The sequence below is a fragment of the Microtus pennsylvanicus genome, chromosome 3 (genome assembly GCF_037038515.1).
Source record: "Microtus pennsylvanicus isolate mMicPen1 chromosome 3, mMicPen1.hap1, whole genome shotgun sequence".
NCBI classification, from domain to species: Eukaryota; Metazoa; Chordata; class Mammalia; order Rodentia; family Cricetidae; genus Microtus; species Microtus pennsylvanicus.
The window spans coordinates 140,461,033-140,485,991 of NC_134581.1; the positions used below are offsets into that span (position 1 = coordinate 140,461,033).

Below are 24,959 nucleotides of genomic sequence, written 5' to 3' on the forward strand. Positions count from 1 at the left end.
ACCTTGCCAAAGACTCCCTGGGCTGGAAGGAAACCTAGACTCCGGTGGGGGCGCACACCTTCAGGATGTCTTCCACTCTCTTCCGGTGCCAGCGCTGCAACCAGCCCCTGAAGCTCCGTGCAATGCAGGAAGGGCCCTTGGAAGCCCAGCAGCATGCCAGCCCCTCCCCAAGAGCCAGGACCTCCAGCAGCCCCCTTCCTGACTGGGGCAAGTCGTCCCAGGAAAGTGCCTGCTCCACCTTCTCTCTGCTTGGTGAGTTGACTGCCCAGAGAACTTCTGCAATGCAGGAAGGGCCCTTGGAAGCCCAGCAGCATGCCAGCCCCTCCCCAAGGGCCAGGACCTCCAGCAGCCCCCTTCCTGAATGGGGCGAGTCATCCCAGGAAAGTACCTCCTCCACCTTCTCTCTGCTTGGTGAGTTGACTGCCCAGAGAACTTCTGCAATGCAGGAAGGGCCCTTGGAAGCCCAGCAGCATGCCAGCCCCTCCCCAAGGGCCAGGACCTCCAGCAGCCCCCTTCCTGACTGGGGTGAGTCATCCCAAGAAAGTGCCTCCTCCACCTTCTCTCTGCTTGGTGAGTTGACTGCCCAGAGAACTTTGAACACTATCCAAAATGTTGTCTTAGAGAACTCTGAAAACCTCTCCGGCCAAAAAGATGTGGACCACCCGCTCTGTGTGGACTGTACGGACAATCTTTTGAGGGAACTAGGTGCCCAGCTCACTCTAGATGAAGCTGACACCGAGAAGTATAGACGTTTCGTGGAGAGAGAGTCGCTGGTGAGTGAGGAGAGGGAGGCCACGCATGTGGAGCTCTTGGCTGAGCTGCGGAGTCTGGAGCAGGAAGAAACAAGGCTGGCTCAGGAGCTGAAGGACATAGACAGCCAGAATGAAAGAATAAAGGCTGAACTCAGAGCAGCCCAGGCAGAGAGCAGGGAGCTCGAACAACAGGAGGAGGAGGATTTGAAGGAGTATGCTGCCTTGACAAAGGAACAGCTGGAGCTGAAGGACGAGCTGAGCAGTGTGGAGAACCGATTGGTGGATGCCCAGAAGCAGCTGTGGCGCCTGAGAAAGACCGATATCTTCAATATGACGTTTACCATCTTGGATGAGGGGCCGCTGGGCATTATCAACAACTTCAGGCTGGGCCGCCTCCCTGGCATCCAGGTGGAATGGGGTGAGATTAACGCCGCCTGGGGACAGACAGCCTTGCTGCTCTTTAGCTTGTCCAAGCTAGCTGGACTGCAATTCCAGAGGTACCAACTAGTGCCCTGTGGGGACCATTCCTTCCTTAAGTCCTTGGCTGGTGATGGGGTGCTGCTGCTGTTCTCAGATGGGAGCCACAGAGTCTTCCACAATAACAAGTTTGATCGTGGGATGAAGGCCTTCCTGGACTGCCTGCAGCAGTTTGTGGAGGAGGCTGAGAAGAAAGGCCTCTTCCTACCCTATAGGATCCACGTGAAGAGAGGGGTGTTGGAGGATACCAGGGGCACTGGCGAGTGCTGCTCCATCAGGACCCACCTGAACTCAGAGGAGGAGTGGACAAAGGCTCTTAAATTCATGCTTACCAACTTAAAGTTGATTCTTGCTTGGGCTTCGTCAAGGTACTGTTTTAAGATAGAACCAGTCTGGAGCCATTTTAAATAAAACTTCCATTTTGAATAGGGGTCAAATAAAGTTTAAGTTCCCAAGACCTCCGTGGGTAAATGACATCCTGCTTGGCATAGAGAGACATGCATGTGGGTAAGTGATATCCTGGCTTCTAGTTAAGACTCTGGAATGAGTGGGGGGCAAGCCACCCTGGCACACTGGAGTAAGTCAACCAATGACAACAAGATATGTGGACCACATAGATAAATGTTCCTAGGAATGTCCCCTTCCCCGAATCCTGATGGGTAGAAAAATGCAACCGTAACTTGGTACAGATGTTGTGATTTTCAGGCATAAAAGCGTTGTGACGTTCTGGCTTAAGGCTCAGCTCCCGAGTTTGTTCTGCAGCTCTAGTCAGTCAGTAGCAAAAACCAATTTTTTGTTTTCTGCATTGGCTTGGTGTGCGAGTTGTGTTGGCTCCAAGTGGACTTTATAGTGCTATGACAATGAACTCATCTTCTAGAATACTAGGGAAATAAGGTGGCACAACTCAAGAATGTAACACGTTTGTGATCCGGAGATCATTTTGTCTTTCTTGAGAAGTTCTTCATAGCTCAGGTGGACCGTAAATCCTCGACACTCCTCCTGCTTAGTCCCGAGTGCTGGGATTACATGAACCCACCAGGAATGAGTTTTAAAATAGTGCCTCAGAGGCCCTTGGTTGATCCCTAGTACCATTGTGTGTTATTTGCTGAGTGGCCCAGATGTCACTGCTGCACTGGGGTCTTTTTTCCTTGTATCTTTTTCTCTGGTTCCTCTTCACCCAGGCATTCAAAATGATAGGGGCAGAAACCCCCAAAGACATAAGATCACTCTTGCATTAAAAAAAATGATAAAGAGATGAGGGAATTGGCCAGAGATGAGTGGAGTCGGGGTAGCGAGGAGAAAAGCTGGCTTGAACTTTCGGATAAAACTGTGTGTGGCTCTACTGTGTGGAATGGACCTTTGGAGGGCGGCAATCGTGAGGTCAGATGTCAGGGAGTGCGAAGGTTTCGAGTTTTGTAATGCATGAGCCTCGCTTTTCATCTCTTAAGACAATTTCAATAAATGTTTACATTTTCTGAAATGAAAAGGAAACCTGTATCAGAAAGCATGAGAACATATATGCCATTGGTTTTGCAGAGGGGGAGAGACAGTAACCTAGAGAAAGGAAGACATTCTCAGAGTCAGAAGGAACATAGCCCACTCGTGCCTTGACTTTTGTGTAGGGACCCATGTTGGAACTTGTACTAGTTTAAAGCGCTAAGGTCATGAGAGTTTGTTACAGCACTAATAGGAAACTAATATATATTATTTAGAATGCCAATTTCTTATCCAATTAAAAACTTATTTGATTTGCCTTTTTTGTTTTTAACCTCACTATGTTAAGGTCATGAGAGTTTGTTACAGCACTAATAGGAAACTAATATGTATTTAGAATGCCAGTTTCTTATCCAATTAAAAATTTACTTGATTTGCCTTTTTTGTTGTTTCTAATCTCACTATGTTACTCTGGCCTTAAGTTTGTGATCCTCTTGCCTCAACCTCTCAAGTGCTGTACTACAGGCATGTGCCACCATGCCCAGCTAAAATACCCTGTTTTTAAGTAGCCCCAATATGTCAGTGAAAGAAGTAACAGTGAAACTTAGAGCTACAATTTGTTAAATCAGTTCATCTATTTGGCAAAATAATCTGAATTGAATGAAACTTGTTCTTGTTTGAGTTTTGAGATGGAGTCATGCTATATCACCCAAGCTGGCCCTGCCCGCACACAAGTGATCTTTGTGTTTCAGCCTCCAGAGTGCTTGGAAGTACAGGCCTGCGCCGCTGACCTACTAAATCACTCTCTTCTTACCTCTCTCATGCAGGGAGAAACTTAGAACTTTGACTTTTCAGTGTTATGCCTTTTCTTCATATTTTTTGTTTTTCAAGACAGGGTTTCTCTATGTATAGCCCTGACTGTCCTGGAACTCACTCTATAGACCAAGCTAACCTCAAATTTGGAGATCCGCCTGCCTCTGTCTCCCGAGTGCTGGGATTAAAGGTGTGCACCACCACTGCCCAGCTTTGCATATGTTTTTAAATGGCAATAGATTAATATAATAGCATACTAGGTAAATAATCAAAATGTGGAGGCAGGCTCCTACTGATGGCCTTTAATCTCAGCACTCAGGAGGCAGAGGCAGGTGTATGTCTCTGAGTTTGAGGCCAGCCTGATCTACATAGTGAGTTCCAGGCCAATAAGAGCTATATTGTGAGCCTCTTTCTCAAATAAAAAACCCATGAGAAAAAACAAAACAACAAAATTTGACATGAATTCATAATTTCTTTCTGGAGTTTACATGATCAAAAAAGTGATTATCAGTCTACTACTGCCCTGTCTCAACCTTATGGTCAGTCCTGATCTAAAAATGCATACCCAGGTGGTGAGAGTAAAATATTTCAAGCCACTATATCTGATATTTCATTGACCTTTCAAACATGTTAATCATACACAAAAGTGTGTCAAATGTTTGCAAGTAACATTTATTTCTTAAAATCACATAATGAGGTAGACATGTACCAAAATATTCAGGGCACATATAAAGGTTTAAAGAAACCTGGAGATTTTATGTTGGTATGTGTGGTGGTCATCTGTAATTCTGTCTATCCACTCAAAGGCTTAAAATAATTCAATAGGAAAGGTAAATCTATTTTACAGTCTTAGAAAGTTTATCTGTTCTGAAAAGAACATTTCACATACCAAAAACCATCTGGAAGTAGCTTTAATTATAGAGTAGAAACTAAGGAATGAAGTCATGCATTTGTAGCTGTCTTTGAAGGCCTTTAAAGACAGCTGGAGGATGTGCAATTCTTACAATGCTTTTCTAAGTAAGATCCACTTAATGTGTGAGCCAAGGCCACATGAGAATGCACTACTGCTGCTCCCAGGTTTACAACAGGCTGCATGTAAACGAGCATGGAGCCTAAATAACTCCACAACCTTGTAATGCCAGCCCGGTTGATGTCTGTTTCCTATGCTTCTATAGAGAGACCGTAGTTTTATCTCGGTTCCCTGAGTACCTAGTACCAGGCATATACTAGGGTTCAAGTCCATGTTCAATGAGAATTAGAACCCTGACTTAGCTTTCAAAATCAATAAATACCCAGAGGAAGACAGCCTACTATTTAAAAACAAAACAACCATCCCCCAAACAAACAAAACCAACCAAACTAAACCAAACCAAAACCCAACCACCACCACCTGATACTGCCTCTGGGGCTCGGTAAGTTTTCCATCACATTCTGGCTTCATGGGAACTTGAGGCCACACATAGTGAAGGTTCATTTGACTCATTCAACAGGTATTTATTGAACAACCACTCTGTCAGATCCTCTCCTGGGCACCATGGATACAAGAATAAAGAAGATAGCTCTGCCCTGAAGGAGCGCACAGTCTAGCAGACAAGCCAATAGCACCTTAGACCCTGCGATAAAGTGTTCTGATTGGCAGCTTATTAACTAGAATGTTTCAAGTTTGTTAAAAACTAAAACCTAACGTTTGACCAAAAAGAGCCTTGGGAAAGCTACGGATTCGACCTATCTTAAAGACTGTGGCCGGATTTAAATCCTGAACATTACTTTATTACTCCTGGGGGGTGTCACATTTCTATGTACATACATCCAAAAGATGTGTGCACCAGATGTGCTCCTTGGGGCTTTTGACTGAACCTCTGTCAGCTCATTTATGGCAAACTGGAGATTTTCCTGTTGGCGATAATTTCCATTATCATTTGAATGGGAGCAGTTCTCAGGACAGTGGCAGGAGTTATCTCTAGGATGTACATGTTTGGTGGCCATTAGTGTGATATCAGGCATACATTTCAATGGTTTCAGTGGCATCTCTATAGTCCTAAGCCTACCCGGAGCTTCCTTTTCCTTCCTCTTCTGCACTCCGTGGGTGTCCTTCCGCAAGTGTTGCTTACCCCTTGCAGGTGGAGCGCTGTCGTTGCTGCACTCTGCTTCAGTTCAGTGCTAGTCTGGGATCCAGCAGCAGCAGCAGCAGCAGCTCTGGTTTATACCTCCCTTACTTGCTTGTCCCACCTTTAACAGTGGGTTTCATTTTTCAGATGGTGAGTAGAACACAGCCAAAGGAGCTGCCTCACTGTGTGCCCAGAGTTTGCCCAGTTATTTTTGTAGGCAGCGACCAGGACTGGTTAACTCATGTCACAGCCCATAAGACAGCACAGAAGAAAGTAGGAGCCTGTTAGAAACAGGCGTGCTGATAGAATACATTACTTCGCAATATATATTTTTAAAGCTAACCATGAGGCAAATACATAGTTGAGGGAATATTCCTAAGAGATATTTCTCACATTTCTTATAGCCCTTTGTGTTCTATGAAATATTCTACATGTATCAGAGCTTGTTGTGGATTTGCAATAATACATCGTGAGTGTAATGTAACTTCATCATAATAAAGTGAATCAGACTGAGCATGCTGTTTAAGAAGGCAGAGAGGTAGACTACCATACCTATGGAGACTTGCATCAAAAATAACTACAAATTTAAAATTTTGGCACTTAAGAGATACACATTAGTTATCCAAACAAAATCCACATATATGGATTCCTTCATGACCAACAGAAGGTGTTACAGAATGGATCTATACAGCACCCAAGGACCACTGGTCACTGAATGAGGATGATTGTCATCAGGAAGTTACCAGACCATATAAAAGTCAAATGAAAGCCTGGCATGGTAGTGCACACTTGGGAGGCAGAGGCAGAAAGAACTCTGAATTGCAGGCCAGCCTGGTCTACACAGCGAGTTCCAGGACAGTCAGGTCTACACACAGAAACCTTGTCTCAAAAACAAAACAAAACTAAAAGCCAAGTGTAACAGACACTTAGGGACACAGTGCTGCATGGTCCAGTGTGAGAGACAACAGTCTTCTAAGCGTTTCTTGGGGTGTTTCCCCTCTGCTCCCCTTCTAGAATGACAGCCTTTAAAATTACATGAGCTGACCTGGTCCTAGATGCAGGAGTAGAACATGAACTTTATATTTTCCTTTGCGTTGTTCCCTTAAAACTTCTATTGTGGCTTCTTCTTAGGGATCTAACAGGGAGAAATAAAACAGACATGATTTGGGCTTTGTGAAAAAACAAAAAGACACTTAAAACAAATAAACTGGGACTCACTGTATGACTCTGGCTAGCCTGGAACCTTAGCATGCAGACCAGGCTGACCTCAAGCTCACAGAGATCCACCTGCCTCTGCTTCCCCTGCGCTGGGATTAAAGGCGTGCGCCACCACTAGCTGTGATCACTTTTTTAAAAAGTAATTTTTATTTTATGTTCACTGGTGTTTTGCCTGCATGTATGTCTGCGTGAGGTGTCAAGCCCCCTGGAACTGGAGTTACAGATAGGTGTGAGCTGCTATGTAGGTGCCGGGAATTGAACCTGGGTCCTCTGGAAGAGCAATCAGTGCTCTTAACCACTGAGCCATCTCTCCAGTTCCATGGTCACACGTATTTTTAAAAACAAAAGACTTATTTTAGCCCTTCATTTCCTGTTTGAAAATAAGCAACTATTGTATATGTGATGCACCTAAGTCATTCAACATGGCATTCCCATTAACAGGTGTTCTGAAGGAAGCTTTTAGCCAGAATAACTTTGTTACCAAGATTTACCAACAATAACTTCATTATCAATTATAATATACTTCTACCAATTATAATAGAAATGTATAAATAAAACAGTAAAAAGTACCAGATTTTCAGACTGTTCAAATGGGACCTTAAAATGGTAATATGTAACTTTTCCCAATAGTACAGGTTTTCTGAGGCCCTTCAATTCTGGTTAACACTGTCTGATTTTTGTCTTGGACCTGACTCTCCCTGCTGCAGCACTTGCTGGCTCTTTTCGGTTCTCATCTCTGGCTTGGCTTTCTCACAAAGCTATCCTCTATGTTTTCAACACGAGTGCTGCTTGCTTTGTTTTTAGCTTAGGAACGGCCCACATGTATGCCTGGGGTGATGATCTACAGTCTCATGGAAACACCAGTGTTGGAAATGTTCTTCTATGCAGCACTGAAGGCAACAAGGCCAGCCTTGTAATAAAATTTCGCAGAAGATATCAAGCTCATACATTAACAGACCAAGGTAGCTAGCTCATCCTTCACAAACTAAGGGGCAAAATGGTAGAGAAGTCAGTACAGACTTAGTAATAAACAGGCAAACCTGGGTCTGAATTCAGTGCTGCTTGGGAGGGAGCCTTGCAAAGCCTGAGTTTGATGTTTGCCCCCCCCCCCGGAAAACCAGAGAGAGAGCACAGACTCCAGATAACAGCTCAGTTATCATAAGAGGAAATAAAAAGCTTCCCTCTTCGATAATTGCATTTGCATCCTTCTGAATTCTCCCATCCAGGCCTGACCCACCTTAGCTTCTAAGGTGAGTTCATGTGCATTCAAGGGTAGTATGACTGTAGACTATCATTCTGAACTCTGTATTTGCAACTAAGAACACAGCAAAGAAGTAACTTACCACCTTAATATCCTTATGTCTAAATTAGCTTATAGAAGCAAGCCTATGATTTTCACTGTACTTTGCTGTTTTTTTTTTTTCAATGACTACAAGTTTTCCAGCTTTTCTAATTTTTAAAGACTGCCCCAGAGCTAGCATTGTTCTTTGGGAGACACAAGCTCTTACAGGTGTGTGAATGGCTGATGGGCACTATAAAGAACTGTGCATTTACTCGTGTATTTGGGCTGTTTCAACATTTCTGTATTAAATACCTTTTTTGTTATGGATAAAACTTTCAGCATCTACTGCCATGCTGCCTTTTCCAATCTGATCATCTTATTCACAATAATATAACCTAAAGACAAAATGCCCATAATCACTGATTTTTTTGTTTTGTTTTTTAAGACGAGGTTTCTGTGTAGTTTTGGAGCCTGCCCTGGTACTCGCTCTGTAGGCCAGGCTGCCTCTGCCTCCTGAGTGCTGGGATAAAAGGCATGTGCCACCACTGCCTGGCATCACTGATGTTTGTAACAGCCGTCATAATACAGTAGAAACTGCCTTGAGCGGGGAATTAAAAGACTTGAAGCTCTGGCCTTCCCACTAACTTTGTATGACCTTAGGCAAATCATTTAACTTCTTTCATTTGTCTAACGATGAAATGAATACCATTTCAAGTTATATGCTACTCTAAAATTGCTATTGTTGATTTATTATTATTACTGTTTAAATAGATGAAACATCTTGTGGAAGTTGTGTTAAGCACCAAATGGGTATAGAAATACCTACTGCAATTTCAGGTTGTTTTCAAACTATGACCTGGAGGCCACCTGGATATAGATGATTTAAGGTTCTTTTTATAAACAGAGTCCGGTCCTTTCCCTGCCTAAATCAGTCTTCTAAAGTCAGGCCCAGATTCCTGCATTTTTCACAAATCCTTCAAGGATTATACTGCATCCTAATATTTGAGAAATGCTGGCCTAAAGGGCATGTGACCAAAGAGAGCAAGGCTCTGCATGGCTTCAATTATTCCAGCTTCTAACACATCTCAACAGTGCCATCAATGTAGCAGAGACTGGAAGAACGCTGCCCATCCAAGGCAGGAGTAGCATTGCCTTCACACCTTGCCTGATACTTTCCATGACCAAAGCAGAGCCAGCAGTGCTACTCAAGTCACACAGCAGCTTAAAGGACTACAGGTCCCTTCTTAGTGATGGTGAGAACTGAGTTTATGCTCTCTGGCTGAAGGAACAAAGACAATAAAATCTTTTATTTTCCTCCCACCCATTACTGTGAACAGCTCATCTATGTGACTCAAAGAATCACAGCCAATCTAAGCCAACTTAGTCTTCTCACTCTATGGCCAGAAACTGTACCAACCTAATGAATAAATCTTCTGTACAACAGAAATGACCGAGCTTATTCCTTTCCTTTCCAATGCTGCTGACAGGAACAAAATACCAAATACAGACACATGCTGGAGATTTTAAATTCATACAAGTAAAATAAATTACAATGAGGTTGTAATATTTTTCTAGAATTTCACAACAAAAATCTCACATGAGATAACTTGTATAATTTTAACAGGAAATTTTAAAAGGATATTTTGTTGCAAGAGTATCAGTTATGAGAATAATGCTATTATCTGTGCTCAATATTTGACAGCAACTTTAAAGGCCAAGTGTACTGATAAATGAAGATGAACTTTCTTTTTTTCAACAAGTGGTGTGCCAACATCCAACTTCTGGGTTTTATTTAACACTAGTGCCACAGGCTGTTCCTCATCCCAACCATGACTCTTATCCAATGCTCACAAAATTCATACCAAAATAAAATGGGGAGGGGGGAGCAGTGATGGAAATAGGGATGGGGAGAGAACAAGAGCCACATGCAAAATGACTAGGAAAACCCAAACTCAGCGGCACAGACAGCAGAGCAAAGGAATGCCGAGAGAACGATGCTGCATGGTCGGAATGGAGATGCCCAGATGATGCTGGATGGCCAAGGACTCGGGTCACGGTGTTCACCAACCCATAAGAACCAATATCTTGACCCAGAGTTATAAGATCTTCTAAAAAAGAAAATACTTCACCTAAATTGAAGTAATTCATAAACAAACACCAGAAGAGTTCCTCATTTGATGTAAGTTGTGCCTAAAACTTTGGCTGATACAGAGAGACCCGTCCACTAAGGCACCCTGAGGCAATCTGACAGTGTGTTGGAGAGAACTTTGTTGTCAGGACCACGTCATTGTGAGAGTACAGAGAGCGAATCACCCGTAGGGGGCTGGCTTCTTTGGGTAAACAGTCAACAAGCTCACTGCACTGCTTGTCAAATCCCAACAAGCGAATCCCGTAGCCATGTGGGGAAGAAATCATTCGTCCGTCGGGGCTGAAGCAAAGTTCTTTGATGTAGCCCCTGCCTACATTAGCTTCTTCAATGTAATGAGTCAGCCGCAGGGAACATCGAGGTGACACAGGCCGCACTGGAGCTCCTTCTTGGAATTCATAGACGCAAGTCCACTGGAGGAGACAGGAGACAAACTGAAGTGACAGACCCCAAACAGTACTGCAGAAACACTCTAATGCTTTAAGACCTCTTGTTCCTGAGGCTGCCTACGACTTCTATCATTACATTGCTATCAATACATTTCCTTTTTTTTTTTGAGGGCAGCAACAATCCGTCCTCTGCATATTTCAAAGGCCTTTCTGCCTTCCTTCAGTTTGGTCTGTAGAGCCAGTGAGCTCCTTGCAGACTTCTGCCTACCACAGTAAGGAGATCCTAAGTGTTTTTTTTTGGTTTTGTTTTGTTTTTTGCTACAGGGTTTCTCTGTGTAGCCTTGGTTGTCCTGGAACTTGCTCCATAGACCAGGCTGGCCTCAAACTCTTAGAGAACTGCCTGCCTCTGCCTTCTGAGTCCTGGGATGATTCTAAGTTCTTTTAACTCTTTTCCTCCAGACATCAGTTTAGCCCCTTCCTTTCTCAGTTTCCTCTGGTTTTTACATAGACAGTTATGATATATCTTTTTTTTTTCTTTTGGCTTTTCAAGACAGGTTTAGCTGCCCTAGAACTTGCTCTGTAGACCAGGTTGACCTCAAACTCACAGAGATCCGCCTGCCTCTGTCTCCCAAGTACTGGGATTAAAGGTGTAAGCCACCACTGCCTGGTGGAACTATTTTACTAAACCCTAAACCTCACGTTTAGTCAGTTTAACTGAATAGCTTGGTGTAACATATAACATATCGTTTTGTTTTTTTTCTGTGATGGGGACAGAATGAAGAAGCTAAGCATGATATCAGCTGCTGATGGTCTTTAGTGCGCTTCTCAGCTTACTATAACAAAGCAGGAGAGGAAGAAGAGCTGGAAGGGATAAAGCAACAGAGGAGGAGGTAGAGGAGTTGAGAAACGGGGCCTTTGGTAGTATGTCCGGAGGGCAGGGCCTGAACCTGGTTATTAGCCTAAGGTCTGCACACAGGGCAAGGACAATTTGTCCATTGAGCCCTGCTGAATGTGAAGCAGTAGTCTATACCTCCTGATCATCAGTGTTGCTTGAGCACCGAAGAAGGGTGGCCCAGCCTTTGGGGTGCAGTTGTAAAGATGTGATACAGTTTCCACGATCTCTCTCACCAGGAACTTCAGGGGTTAAGACTTCAAGACTATTTCGTGGTGAAACTCCTGAGATACAAAAAAATTGTTACATAAGGACTAAGGTAGACTCAGGACTTCTGGCAACTACCTTCTTGCCTTCATCCCTTACTTTATTCCTTACACTATACCACACGTAAAACCATCTTAGCTCCCTTAGTCCCAATATATGTGAATTTTACATTTCATTGGATCTGTATCTCAAAAGGTTCTTTATTTAATAACTGAAGTCATGTGCATGGAAGGAATCTAGAAGATTAAGGTCACAATTCTCAACTCAGAGAACTTACTGGTCTATAGGCCAAAGAATGAAATACTTAGAACCCAGGACTGCCTTTTAGAAAAAAGATCAGGACTTATGATCCTTAAGGACAGTACAGATGATCCTTTATACTGGGATGATTAATAAACTCGTCCAAAGCTGAAAATATTTAGGTTGTAATGCATTCAATACACCCAACCCACTGAATGCCACAACTCTGTGACAGCTTGACCTACAGTATTAGCCGTTTATTCTCACAACGGTGTGGCTAACTGGAACTTTCCAGAACCATGAGAAAAAGTAATACATACTGCTAGCCAGGGATCAAAGTTCAAAATGTGAAGTTTGGTTTCTGTTGAATGCATGCCACTTTATACCACTGTGAAACTGGGAAAATTCTAAGTTGAACAATTCCCAAGTCTCTACCCATACTATAAATAGATAAAAAACCAAGGGTGAGAGACATCTTCCTGGTGACTCTACTATAAGCCACATCATTTCCTTCAGCCTAGTTCCTAGTATGCCGCCGTTGCTGATCAAAATATATGAGAAACCATTTTCACGATGTCATAAGAAAGCAGCCTAGAAAAACCTTTGTTGTTGCTGCTTATGTTTTTAGACAGGGTCTCATGTACCCCAGGCTAGTTTAAAAGTCTCTGAAGAGGAGAATGATCTTGAACTCTCGATACTCTTGCCTCTCCCAAGTGCTGGATAATAGGTTGTGTCACCAGGCTTAGTTCTGCATACATACTGATTTAATTTTCATGGCATCCTTGTTCGGAATCCACATTTCTTAAATACAGTTCCCAAGTACTTCATCTTCAAACTAGACCAAATCAAGATAGGGCTGGGACAATAAAACCAATGCTTCCAAGAGGTTAGAGTCGGTCTTTTCAAACGATGGCTAAAAAGCAACATAAGGCCTCATTTTTCTTAGATTTTGTTTTTATGGATTAAAACTAAACCAAAGAAAGCTATTTGATAGAAACCTATTGCTGTAAGATTGTAAAGCCAGCTTTTAACCTACCTTCTCGTTGAGAGGCTCGTGACATGTGTTTCTCAGATGAGTTAGAATCACTGTGATGACAAGGTGAACCAGAAACTCTAGAACCAGAAGAACTTGATGAAGTGGTCAAATCTTGAAAAGAAAACCAAACAATAAACCTAGAATAACTCTTACAGTATCTTTTAATTTTTTAATTATCTACTTGAACTTTTAATACAACTAAAATGTGCCAACAAAATCTCATGTAAACTGGACTAGAACTAAGAAAAAGGCAGACAGTTCTTGGTTCTATTTCAGGTCTACTTAAAACCTTTTTAAAACCTTTCATAGTAAAGACTTGTGTGAAATAAGATAAAAAGCCACGCAAACATCTTTGCTTCTCTAACATTTCTAAAACAGAAGAAAAGATAGCTGCCTACCTGTGTGACAGTGAATATCAGATACCTGTGTGTTATGTTACTTTACACAGCCATGATTCACCCTGCATTTCTGGCAGCTGCACACTTCTGGGGAGTCCCTGACAGACTGATTTCCTGTGACATTTGCAACTAGAATCACCCATAGAAAACTGAACAGCTTTTTGGTTTTTCAGTCAAAAATGGACAACTTCAAGGGTATTATTCACACACCTTTAGTCCTAATATTTCATTTCCAGATGCAGATGCAATATGATGCCTATCGGATAATACTGATATAATATAGCATTTAAAGTTTTATGAGCCCCAGCTTCATTTAAGTTTACTGAAATCAGCAGTGAAAAAAAGAACAAGGCTTGGCAAAAGGACGCTCCAAGATGGGTCAGCTTGTGAGTGGACATGGAAGTGTAGGATAGATTACAGACCTAGAGCTCTTGGAGTGATTGTAACTTAACATCCTAATATAGGCACCATGAGCCACCATTAAGTTCGAGGCAGGGATGGTGATTCTCTGGCTAAGAGTCTTTCTAGAGGCACAGGTTAATGTTATTGTTGGTTCACACAGATCGTTGCCCATCCTTGGAAAGCCAAGAATAAGCTTCCTAAAGAACAGCTTTGATTTTCTGTCCTTTTCCCTGCTCACACACTTAGAACAAAACCTCTGTGGCTCAGAGTCTTCAGAAAATCTTTTAATCAGAAAATCTTACCTGAACTTGAAGTAGTTCTTCTTGCTCTCAAAATGGGATAGCTGCCTACTTCTAAAGACTTAGTTAAGTCCAGATCGTGCAAAATCAAAAGATATCCAGAGGATGTTGAGATCAACATTTTAGAACAATCTGGTGTTAATCTCATTCGCATAAGAAAACGCGTATGAAAGAATTTCTTATGTGGACACCCATCTTCTGTGCACCTAAGAAGAAATCAGACCAACAAACCTAGTGTTACCACAGATAGGATGATTTGTAGTCCCAGTCAAATTGCTTTACTCTTAAAGCAGAACTGAGAGCCGATGAAAACCTTCCACACATACTTTAGGCTGTTTTACTTTTATTACCTCGCCTTAGTCTCCAACCCTTCTTTTGAGATCATTTTCTGAGTATACAGTCACAATTTTTAAGTAAAACTTTACTGAAGTAAACTCTCACTCATGCCTTTGACTTTTTTTTTTTTTTTTTTGATTTTCCAGACAGGGTTTCTCTGTAGCTTTTGGTTCCTATCCTGGAACTAGCTCTAGTAGTCCAGGCTGGCCTTTGACTCTTAAAGTTTCCTTGCATATAGAGCGGAGAGGACAGTGGCTCCTCGACGAATGTGAGGAGACTGTTTCAGTGCTGCTATTCATCAGTCTGCTATCAGCCTGCTACTTAGGATATTTTTTCTCCACTTCCTTCAGCTGATCTTTTGTCTTTAGAATCCTGCAATTTTACTTTGAGCATAAGAATTTAGATTTTTATTTATCTTTATGGAGATTCATAAGAGTTTCTAAATCTTTATATTATTCAAATTTTCTGAAAATTTTAGTCATTATCTATATTGCCTCTCACCTATTTCCTCTATTCTTTTTTTTTAAAGATTTATTTATTTATTATGTATACAACATTCCTTCCCTGCATGCTTGCATGCCAGAAGAGGGCACCAGATCTCATTATAGATGGCTGTGAGCACCATGTGATTGCTGGGAAACAAACTCAGGACCTCTGGAAGAGCAGTCAGTGTTCTTAACCTCTGAGCCATCTCTCCAGCCCCATTTCCTCTATTCTTTTTGGTGATTGTAAAAATTGTGAACCATACAATAACCACAGAAAAGCATATAAACTAAACTTTTTTTAATTAAGAGAAAATGATGTGTGGTGGGTACACACATGGAGGACAATCTGCAGGAGTTGGTTCTCTCTTTACCATGTGGGCCCTAAAGATTAAACATAGGCTGCAGGCATATTGGCAGGTACCTTCACCCACTGAGCCACCTTGCCAGCCCATAAAACTTATTGAGAATTTTAAAATGAAGAGCATTACCCAAAGGATGAATAGTACTAGTCCATTCAAAGGCCTCTCTTTCAACTGTATCTTACTTTTGCTTCAAGCACTCAAGTCTTATATATGAGAATATGGGTAACTAGTTACTATGTTTTGTTTCTGTGACAGGGTTTCTCTGTGTTACTTTGGAGCCTGTCCTGGAACTAGCTCTTGTAGACCAAGTTGGCCTCAAACTCACAGAGATCCGCCTGCCTCTGCCTCCCGAGTGCTGGGATTAAAGGTGTGCGCCACCACCGCCCGGCACTAGTTATTGTGTTTTACTCTCCCTATGTTGTCTCTCTGTCCTCCAAAAAAACTTCCTATTTATGTTCTCGCTACTAGAAGATTTTCTCAATCATCTAATTATCATTAGATAGTTTAAGAGCAAGGGATTCAAGTCACTGGGAACTCTTGAGTACAGGGTCAGGTGAAGTCATTTCTGAGGAAGCTCTCAGTGCTTAGGTCTTTGGGGTTGACAACTGAAAGAAACCCACTCAGTCACCTTGGCTTCAGCAAGGCATTGAAGCCCCAATTGTTTCTGGCATCCTCCAATATGGCACTATTTTCTATATTGCCCTTCTTACCAAAATAGAAACTTCATTTTATGATGCACTGCCAATTAGAAGGGGTGGAGAATAGACCTTTAAGTTCTTAAATATTTCTCAAACTTCCCCCTTAGCTACCCTCCTTCAGTACAGGATACCCAGAGTTCCCAACTCCTATGGTTTTTGAGGATTCTGGGTAAACTCAGTAAAGTCTTAAACTTTTCCCTCTGAAACTCAAGATTTAGCTTTCTTTTAAAAAATTACTTTTAGGGGCTGGAGAGATGGCTTAGCGGTTAAGAGCATTGCCTGCTCTTCCAAAGAGTTCAATTCCCCCGGCAACCACATGGTGGCCCCACAACCACCTGTAATGAGTTCTGGTGCCCTCTTCTGGCCTGCAGACATACACACAGACAGAATATTGTATACATAACAAATAAATAAATAAATATTAAAAAAATTACTTTTATTTATGTGTGTGTGTCATCTGTGTGCAGGGTGTGTTCGATCCCCTAAAGCTGTAGTTACTGGCAGCTGTGATCTACCTGATATGGTGCTAAGAAAACGCCGGTCTTCTGGAAGAACCATCTCTCCAGCCCGAGGATTTAGCTTTCTTAAACTTCTTGAGTGAAACTGCCTAAACTGCAGTTGCTAAATCAGTTGACATTCTTCTACCTGTCTCCCAGATTCTCAAATCTATTGTCAAGCTCCTTCTGTTTTCCTAACATTTTAAGTTCATATCTGACTTCCTACCCTAACCTCGGGGTCTCATTAAGTAGCCTGGACTATACTGGATCTTATTATGTAGACCAAATTGGAAATGAACTTGCTGTGATTCTACTGCTTCTGGGATTAGTGTAGTTTTTGAGCCTTCTTATCTACAGGTTTAATTTATCTCATAAAGACTTAAATTTAGGTCTTACAACTAGCATAAAGACTATCCATTTTCCGTGAAATTATATACTGTAGCTACACGTAGTTTTAGCACTTAAGAGGCTAAGGCAAGAGGACCTTGAATTAGAGACTAGCTTTTTCTATAATAATAAGTTCCAGGCCAGTCTTAGCGACTCAATGAAACCCCATCTCAAGATATGGCATCTCGCAAGGATTTTTCAAGTATTATACACTGTTATTAACTATGGTTACTATGTTATATAATCTATACCTCTTGAATGTCTTCTCCCTAATTGAAATTTTGTTTCTGCTAACCACTCTCTCCCCTCTGCACCAGTTTTCAGTTCCTTAGATAATTTACCACTATTCCAATCATTGCTTCTCCAATTCTACTTTTTTGATCTGTCATTTCATGTTTGGTATATTTCACTTAAGATGTGTCTACTAGGCTCATCTATATTGCTGAGAAAGATTTCCATATTTTAAGGGGCTGAAGAACATATTGTATATGTACCATATTTTAAAATTTACACATCTGTTGGGTGCTGTACAATGAGTGACTGAGTACAAGCCTTTAGCAGCTGACTTCAGCTCCTCTGGATGTATACCTAGTAGAGAGACCACTAGGTTATTATGGGAGTTCGTTCTTTCTGTCTTTCTGAGGAAATTCCATAATTTATATCTAACAATTTTGGTCAATGCTTACTAATTCTGATTATTTCTCTGAAGAGTTTCTAGGATTTTTGTATAGACAAGTGGCTGGAAAGCTATGACTGTGGACCAAACTTGGTCCACTGGCTGTGCATGAACATAGCCACATCAGCTCATGTACTGTTCCTGTGTGGCTGCTCAGAAACCACACACTACCAAAAACTAAAATATTTATTACTTGGTCTTTGACAGAAAGTTGTCTATACTTAAGAGCCACATAATCCGTGATTAATATTAAATTTCCAATCCATATACACACATGACTTTTCTTTTATTGCACCACCTCACCTATGGCACTGATTACAACAGGAGCAGTGGTAGGCATATTCTCTTTCCTGATTTCATAGAGAAATTTCTAGAGGTTTATCACAAATTCTGTCCCGAGGACTGAGAGGTCACGCAGTTAGCAGAGTGCTTGTCTAGCATGCACTCTTGTGTTTGATCCCCAACAGCACATAAACTGGCTATGGATGCACACACCTGTAATCCCACAACTCAGCAGGTAGAGGTAGGCGGATGAGAAAGATTTCAAGGTCATTTTCTGCTACAACAGTTTCAGGCCTGAGCTAGAAAATTTGTCTCAAAAACAAACAAACAAAAAACAAAACAAAAACCCAAAAAACAAAGCTGAATACTCTGTATACTTTGGTGAATTTCCACTTCTGTTTACAATCATTTGGTTTTCATAAAGTTTTATTGAGGAATAATTAACACACCATAAAATGGCTTCATTTTAAGTGTACAGTTAAATGATTTAGAATTGTGCAAACAACACACTATAGCTTTATAACATTTTCAGCATCTTAATAATCTTCCTGACCATCACTGGCAATCCTTCCTTGTTCCAACTCCTGGACCTAGACAACCACTAATCTACTTTTTTTTTTTTTTTTTTTTGATTTTTCGAGACAGGGTTTCTCTGTAGCTTTTGGTTCCTGTCCTGGAACTAGCTCTTGTAGACCAGGCTGGCCTCGAACTCACAGAGATCCGCCTGCCTCTGCCTCCCGAGTGCTGGGATTAAAGGCGTGCGCCACCACCGCCCGGCCACTAATCTACTTTTTATCTCCATTATTTGCCTAGTTTATATACATACTCTTACAATAAGGGCTTTTTTTTTTTTTAAAAAAAAAACCTGCTTCTTTTTACTTATGATATTTAGGGGTTTATCCCTGCTGTAATACACATCACTATTTGGTTCTTTTCCTTTTGTGTGTGGTTTTTGTTTGTTTGTTTGTTTGTGGATTTCTCTGTAGCTTTTTGAAGCTCTTGTAGACCAGGCTGGCCTTGAACTCACAGAGATCCACCTGCCTCTGCCTCCCAAGTGCTGGGGTTAAAGGCATGTGTCACCACTGCCTGGCTCAGTTCTTTTTCATTGCTAAATGGTATATATTTTTAAATTGGATAAGCTACTTTTTGTTTGTTTGTTTATCTCTCTACATAGCCCTTGCTGTCCTGAACTCACAATGTACATCAGGTTGGTCACTGTCTCCCGAGTGCTGGATTAATGGCTTGCACCACCATGCCCAACTGATACGCTACCTTGTGTTAATCTATTTACCATTTGAGAGATATCAGATTAGCTCAATTTTTGGAGGCAATCATGAAAAATACTACTGTAAACATTCATGTACAAGTCTGGGTGTACACATATATGTTCATTTTCTTGAGTAAACATACTTAGGAAGTAGAATCGCTGGGTCATAGTCTAGCTATATTTAATATCTCATAAAGCTGGCAAACTGAGCCAGGCATGGTAACATACACCTTTAATTCCAGCATTCTGAATGCAGAGCTAGGGAGATGTCTAAGAGTGGAGGCCAGCCTATTCTACACAGTGAGCTCTAGGACAGCCAGAACTACGGAGAAAGACCCTAGCTCAAAACAAACAAAAACAAGCTGGCAAACTGTAATTCCAGTAATGAGAATTCTAATAATGAGGTTTTCAGTAATGAATTCCAGTTTCCCACATTCTTGCCATTGTTATTAATAATACTGAATCTTTCAAACACAAACATGTAGTATCTCTCCTTCATTTACAACCTTTTCCAGCAATGATTTAGTTTTTACTGCACAAGTCATATATATGGCACACAAATGAATACACATACATTTATTTATTTATCGTGTTATAGATCAAATCTAAGGCTCTCTTGCTGAGCTATACTCCCAGGATAAATCTTATACTTTTGTTAATTTTTTTCCTAAATTATCTTAGTTATTCTGATGCCATTGTGAAATGGAAACATTTTTGTTCATTTTTGGATTGTTTTTCTACTCATATATAAGAATAATTGGGTTTTGTGTATTAATCTTATATATCTGCTTATAAATTGATACAGTTGTGTTTTGTATATTAATTAAACTTGTGTATCTAGTCATATGTAAAAATATTATTGGGTTTTGTATATTAATCTTGTATATTTGCTCATAGGCTGAGATACAATTGGGCTTTGTATATTAATCTTGTATATTTCCTCATATATAAAAATGCAATTGAGTTTATATATATAGACTTGATGAACTTAGCTCTAGGGATTTTGTGGATCCATCAGATTTTCTACATAGTGTGCAGATCCTTTGCAACTAAAGACTGATTTATTTCTCTGTAGTCTGGATGTATTTTACTTTTCCTGTCTGACTGCGCCTCCACAGCCATGCTGTACCTTCAGAACAATTTGGACAAAGTGGTGTTAGCTCTGTCCTCAATCTTATAGGGTTTAGAATTTTCAACATTAAGTATTTATGACTTAAACCGCAAGTTTTTCATGGGTGTTATCATTTTGAGGAAGTTCCTTTTATTCTTACTTGTATCACAAAAAGTTGTTAGTCTTGTTTAAAAAGTGCTTTTCTGATGCATTAGGATGATTATATGAAGTTTAAACTTTATTAATATGATATACTACATTAGTTGACTCTTCAGACAATAAGCCAATTTGTATTCCTAAAATAAATTCTACTTGATTGTACATAATCCTTTATAGATGTTGCTCAATTCAACTTTCCTTGTAGGTGAGCCTTTCTGACAGTTCCAAGCATGTCTAGAATGCATCCTATCTCCTTCCCGGCCCTGACACTGACTGAGAGGTTATCAGGCAGTTGCTTATCTTAGTTTGCTGATAGGATAGTACTAGACTGTGATGGCTATTCTAAAAGGTTTTTTTATGTTTTTATTTCATTTTGAGAGCTTCATATAGTATATTTTTTATCACATTTTTCCCTCCCCCAATTCCTCAAAGGTTTGGGTTGGGAAATTCTGTATTTTTTGGTTGGTAAAATTCATTAGTAAACTCATTTGGGCCTGGTCTTTTAATTATGGGAAGATTTTAAAATCATCAATTCAACTGTTTTTTGTTTCTCTATCTTCATTTCTTTCTTTCTGATGTTGTTCTTCTTTTTCTAAACAGTGTTTCTCTGTGTAGCCCTGACTGTCCTGAGACTTGCTTGATGTGGGATTCCCCTCTATATGCTGTGAATATCATTGGTTAATAAAGGAACTGCTTTGGGCCTATAACAGAGCTATAGGGGAACAGAGCTAGGACAGGAAAAACTAAAGGTAATGCTGGGAGAATGAGGGCGGAGTCAGAAGCCAGTAGCCCCGCCAGTAAGCCATATCCACATGGCACTACACAGATTAATAGAAATGGGTTAAATTAATACGTATGAGTTAGCCAATAAGAAGCTAGAGCTAATGGGCCAAGCAGTGATTTGATTAGTACAGTTTCTGTGTATTTTGGGGCTAAGTGGCCAGGAACTAACTAGTGGTTCTCCTCACTACACTTGCGCTGTAGACCAGGCTGGCTTTGAACTCAGAGATCCGCCTGCCTCTGCCCCCAAGTGCTGGGATTAAAGGCGTGTGCCACGACTGCCAGGCCCTAAATCTTGCTATGTATAGCACAGGTTGACCTCAAACTCATGATCCTTCTGTTTCAGCTGACATGTGGGTATCACTATTTCAGTTTCTGTTAAGTTGGTGCTATACTTTTGCTTTTTAATTATGACTGTTGAATTTTATAAAACAGAATCATATAAATAGCTAGTCTATCTGTTAATATAATTAAACTAACAGGATATCTATTCATTTTTAGAATAAATTCAACTATGTTTTGGTATTTTTGAGTTGCTATCTTCTATGATTTAATTTCTTTTTATTTAGACTTTTTTAAAGATTTATTTATTTATTATGTATACAACATTCCTTCCATGTATGCTTGCATGCCAGCATACATGAGCACCAGATCTCATTATAGATGGCTGTGAGCACCATGTGGGTGCTGGGAATTGAACTCAGGACCTCTGGAAGAGCAGTCAGTGCTCTTAACCTCTGAGCCATCTCTCCAGCTCTAGAATATTTTTTTTAATCAGCATTCATATTACATGCTGGATTTTCCTTTTTTCCTTCTAACATTATCTTTGTTATGTTTGGCTACCCAAGTTATACTATAATGGTTTTATAATGAGGTCCGAATCTCCTTTTCTAGAACCTGCTCAATTTAATTAGATTATTATTTATAATATTTGATAGAAGTCACCTATAAAATCATCTGTACTGCATTTTTATTAGTAAATAGGTTTTAATTAATTTAAATTTTTAGTAGATATGTTTTAATTTTTTGTCATTGAAATTATAAGATTTTTTTTAAAATTATGACTATATGTATTATGTCCTGTGTGGATATATTCTGTGGGTGTAGATGCCCATGTAGACCAAAAGAGACTGGATCCCCTGAAGCTGGAGTTGCATGCCATTATAAGCTGTCCACTGTAGGTGCTGAAAGCCAAACTGTCATTCGAAGAGAATAAGAGCTCTTAACCACTGAGCTATCTCTCCAGACCCCAATTTTTGTCATTTTGTAATGGTCAAAGCAAAAGTAATATTCAGTACTGTATAAACACTGGGTACTTAGAATAAATGTGAGTGTATAAGGAGACTTCAGCTACTAGATCATGGGATGAAGAGTGGGTACCAGTAGGTGTAGGGTATGACTTAGAGCACAAATATTTCTTAATTAGTATGGCAGAAACTCACTATGTGTGGGTGCTGGGGATCAAACCTAGAACCTAGTGCAGCTATGTATCTAAGGTCCCATTAAGTTCAATCTTCTAATGGCAGCTTCTGCTGAACCAGGGAGTGTTGGTTAAAAAGACTTGATAAGAATCTCTGTGAGTTCGAGACCAGCCTGGTCTACAAGAGCTAGTTCCAGGACAGGCTCCAAAACCACAGAGAAACCCTGTCTCGAAAAACCAAAACACACACACACACACACACACACACACACACACACACACACACACACAAAAAGAAGTCAATTCTCATTGGTCAGTTTTACTGAGGTGCTGCTTTTTTGTTTGTTTTATTTTGATTTGATTTATTTGAGATAGGTCTCACACTGTGTAGGCCAGGTAGGCCTGAAACACTCTGTAACTTTCCTACTCAGTCTTTCAAATGCTAGGACTATATTAAAGAAGATGGCTAGTTCATCAAAGTTTTAATGTATATTGGTATAAAAGTGTTATTGCTGAATTTTTTAGCTTTAAAATTATTTTATTATTTATCTCATGTGCATGTATGTGTGGGTATGTGTGCACATGTGGAGGACAGAGGAAACTCTCCACCAGGTAGACCCGGGGCTGGCGGGTTGACTCAGGTTTTCAGGTTTGGTGGGAAGAGGCTTTATCTACTGAGCCATTTCACTGGCCACATAGTGTTGGTTTTGAGATAGAATCCTATCGTGTAGTCTAACCTGGCCCTACACCTATGCTCCTTCTGCCTCAGGCTCAGTGTTGGGATAACTGGTATACATCACCACATCTAACTCATACTTTAGTTATAACTCCTTTCTTCATTGCTAGTAATTTTGTCTTTTATTTTGAATCTTAGACCCTCCTCTATTTGATTAGCTCTTTTTTATTACAGATTTTTATTGATTATGTATACAGGGTTGTTCCTGCATGTATCCTGCAGGCCAGAAGAGGACATCAGATCTTTTACAGATGGTTGTGAGCCACCATGTGGTTGCTGGGAATTGAAATCTTTACCTCTGAGCCATCTCTCCAACTCCTTGAATAGCTTTTCCCTTTTTTTAAAAGATATATTTATTTATTATGTATACAACATTCTGCCTGCCTGTATGCCCATATGCCAGAAGATGGCGCCAGATCTCATTACAGATGGTTGTGAGCCACCATATGGTTGTTGTCCGGACCTCTGGAAGAGTAGCTGGTGCTCTTAACCACTGAGCCATCTCTCTAGCCCCTTGAATAGCTTTTCAAACAGATAAAAAAAACAAAACTTTTTTTTTTCTAGGCTTTCTCAAGACAGATTCTTATGTAGCTCTGGTTTTCCTGGAACTCAGAGATCCTCTGCCTCTCAAGTGCTGAGATAAAAGGTGCGCACTATTGTTCCTGACTGCATTTTCATTTTATTCTCTCTCTCTCTCCTCTCTCTCTCTCTCTCTCTCTCTCTCTTAAAAAGTGCACTAGTGTTTTGCCTTCATGTATGTCTGTATGAGAGTGTCAGATTCCCTTGAGCTGGAGTTAGACAGCTGTAAAATGCCTTGTGGGTGCTGGGAATTGAACCCAGGTCCTCTAGAAGAGCAGCCAGTGCTTACACTGAGTCATCTCTCCAGCCCTATATTTTCAATACTGATTTTATATTTCTATTTTTCATTATTCCCATACATCTTTTATTGAGTTTATCCCACTTCTCCTCACTTTGTTGATTAAGTTTATCAACTTTCAGTCCTCTAATTTCATTACACCTGGACTTTCTCTTTCTCCTTCCCTGACAGAATCTCACTATATGTAGCTTAGGTTAGCCTCAATCTCATCCTCCTCCTGCCTCAACCTCTTAAATGCTAGAGTTACAGTGTGAACTACCATGCTAAGCTAAATGTGGGCACTTCTAATAACTGTGCTAACTAAATTGTACTGAGTTCAGAGAAAATTATTTGTGACAGCATTTCTTTAATAACTACTGTGCAGTTTAATACAAGTTGTTTTTGTTTTTGTTCTAGATCTGTTTGAAGGGATATATTTACTGTTTGAGGGAACAGAATTGAATAGAATTCTAAAAAAAATGTATGTCTTTAAATTTTCTAAAGCCTTATTCAATTTTTAAATCCCTTTTAAAAAGCATGGTGTGTGTGTATGTGAGAGAGAGAAGGAGAGTGTATCATGGCATGTGTGTGGAGATCAGAGGTGCCTTCTTTCCTTCTACATTTATGTGGATTTTGGGGATAGATCTTGGGTTTCCAGACTCGCTGAGCAAATGCCTTATCTACTAATCCATCTCCCTGGCCTTTTTAAAATGTCTACTTTATCTATTAGAAAAATGAAAAAACATTTTCTATT

At 40.6% G+C, this 24,959-nt stretch overlaps 1 protein-coding gene and 1 pseudogene across 1 annotated transcript in view; one reads left to right on the forward strand and one right to left on the reverse strand.

Annotated features, from left to right (window-relative positions):
- The first annotated feature begins 65 nt into the window (after nt 1-65).
- On the forward strand, nt 66-1,640 carry LOC142846897 (beclin-2 pseudogene; annotated as a pseudogene).
- Nucleotides 1,641-4,132: 2,492 nt separating this feature from the next.
- The window catches only part of Dcaf10 (DDB1 and CUL4 associated factor 10), a 45,202-nt gene continuing 24,375 nt past the window's right edge, over nt 4,133-24,959 (reverse strand). Inside the window, exons 4-7 of the mRNA XM_075967295.1 lie at nt 14,157-14,359; nt 13,055-13,165; nt 11,650-11,795; nt 4,133-10,643 (exon numbers count right to left, since the gene is read on the reverse strand). Coding sequence (XP_075823410.1) covers nt 10,275-10,643; nt 11,650-11,795; nt 13,055-13,165; nt 14,157-14,359 — 829 coding nt within the window. The 3' untranslated portion in view covers nt 4,133-10,274. The remainder of the gene's footprint in view (nt 10,644-11,649; nt 11,796-13,054; nt 13,166-14,156; nt 14,360-24,959) is intronic.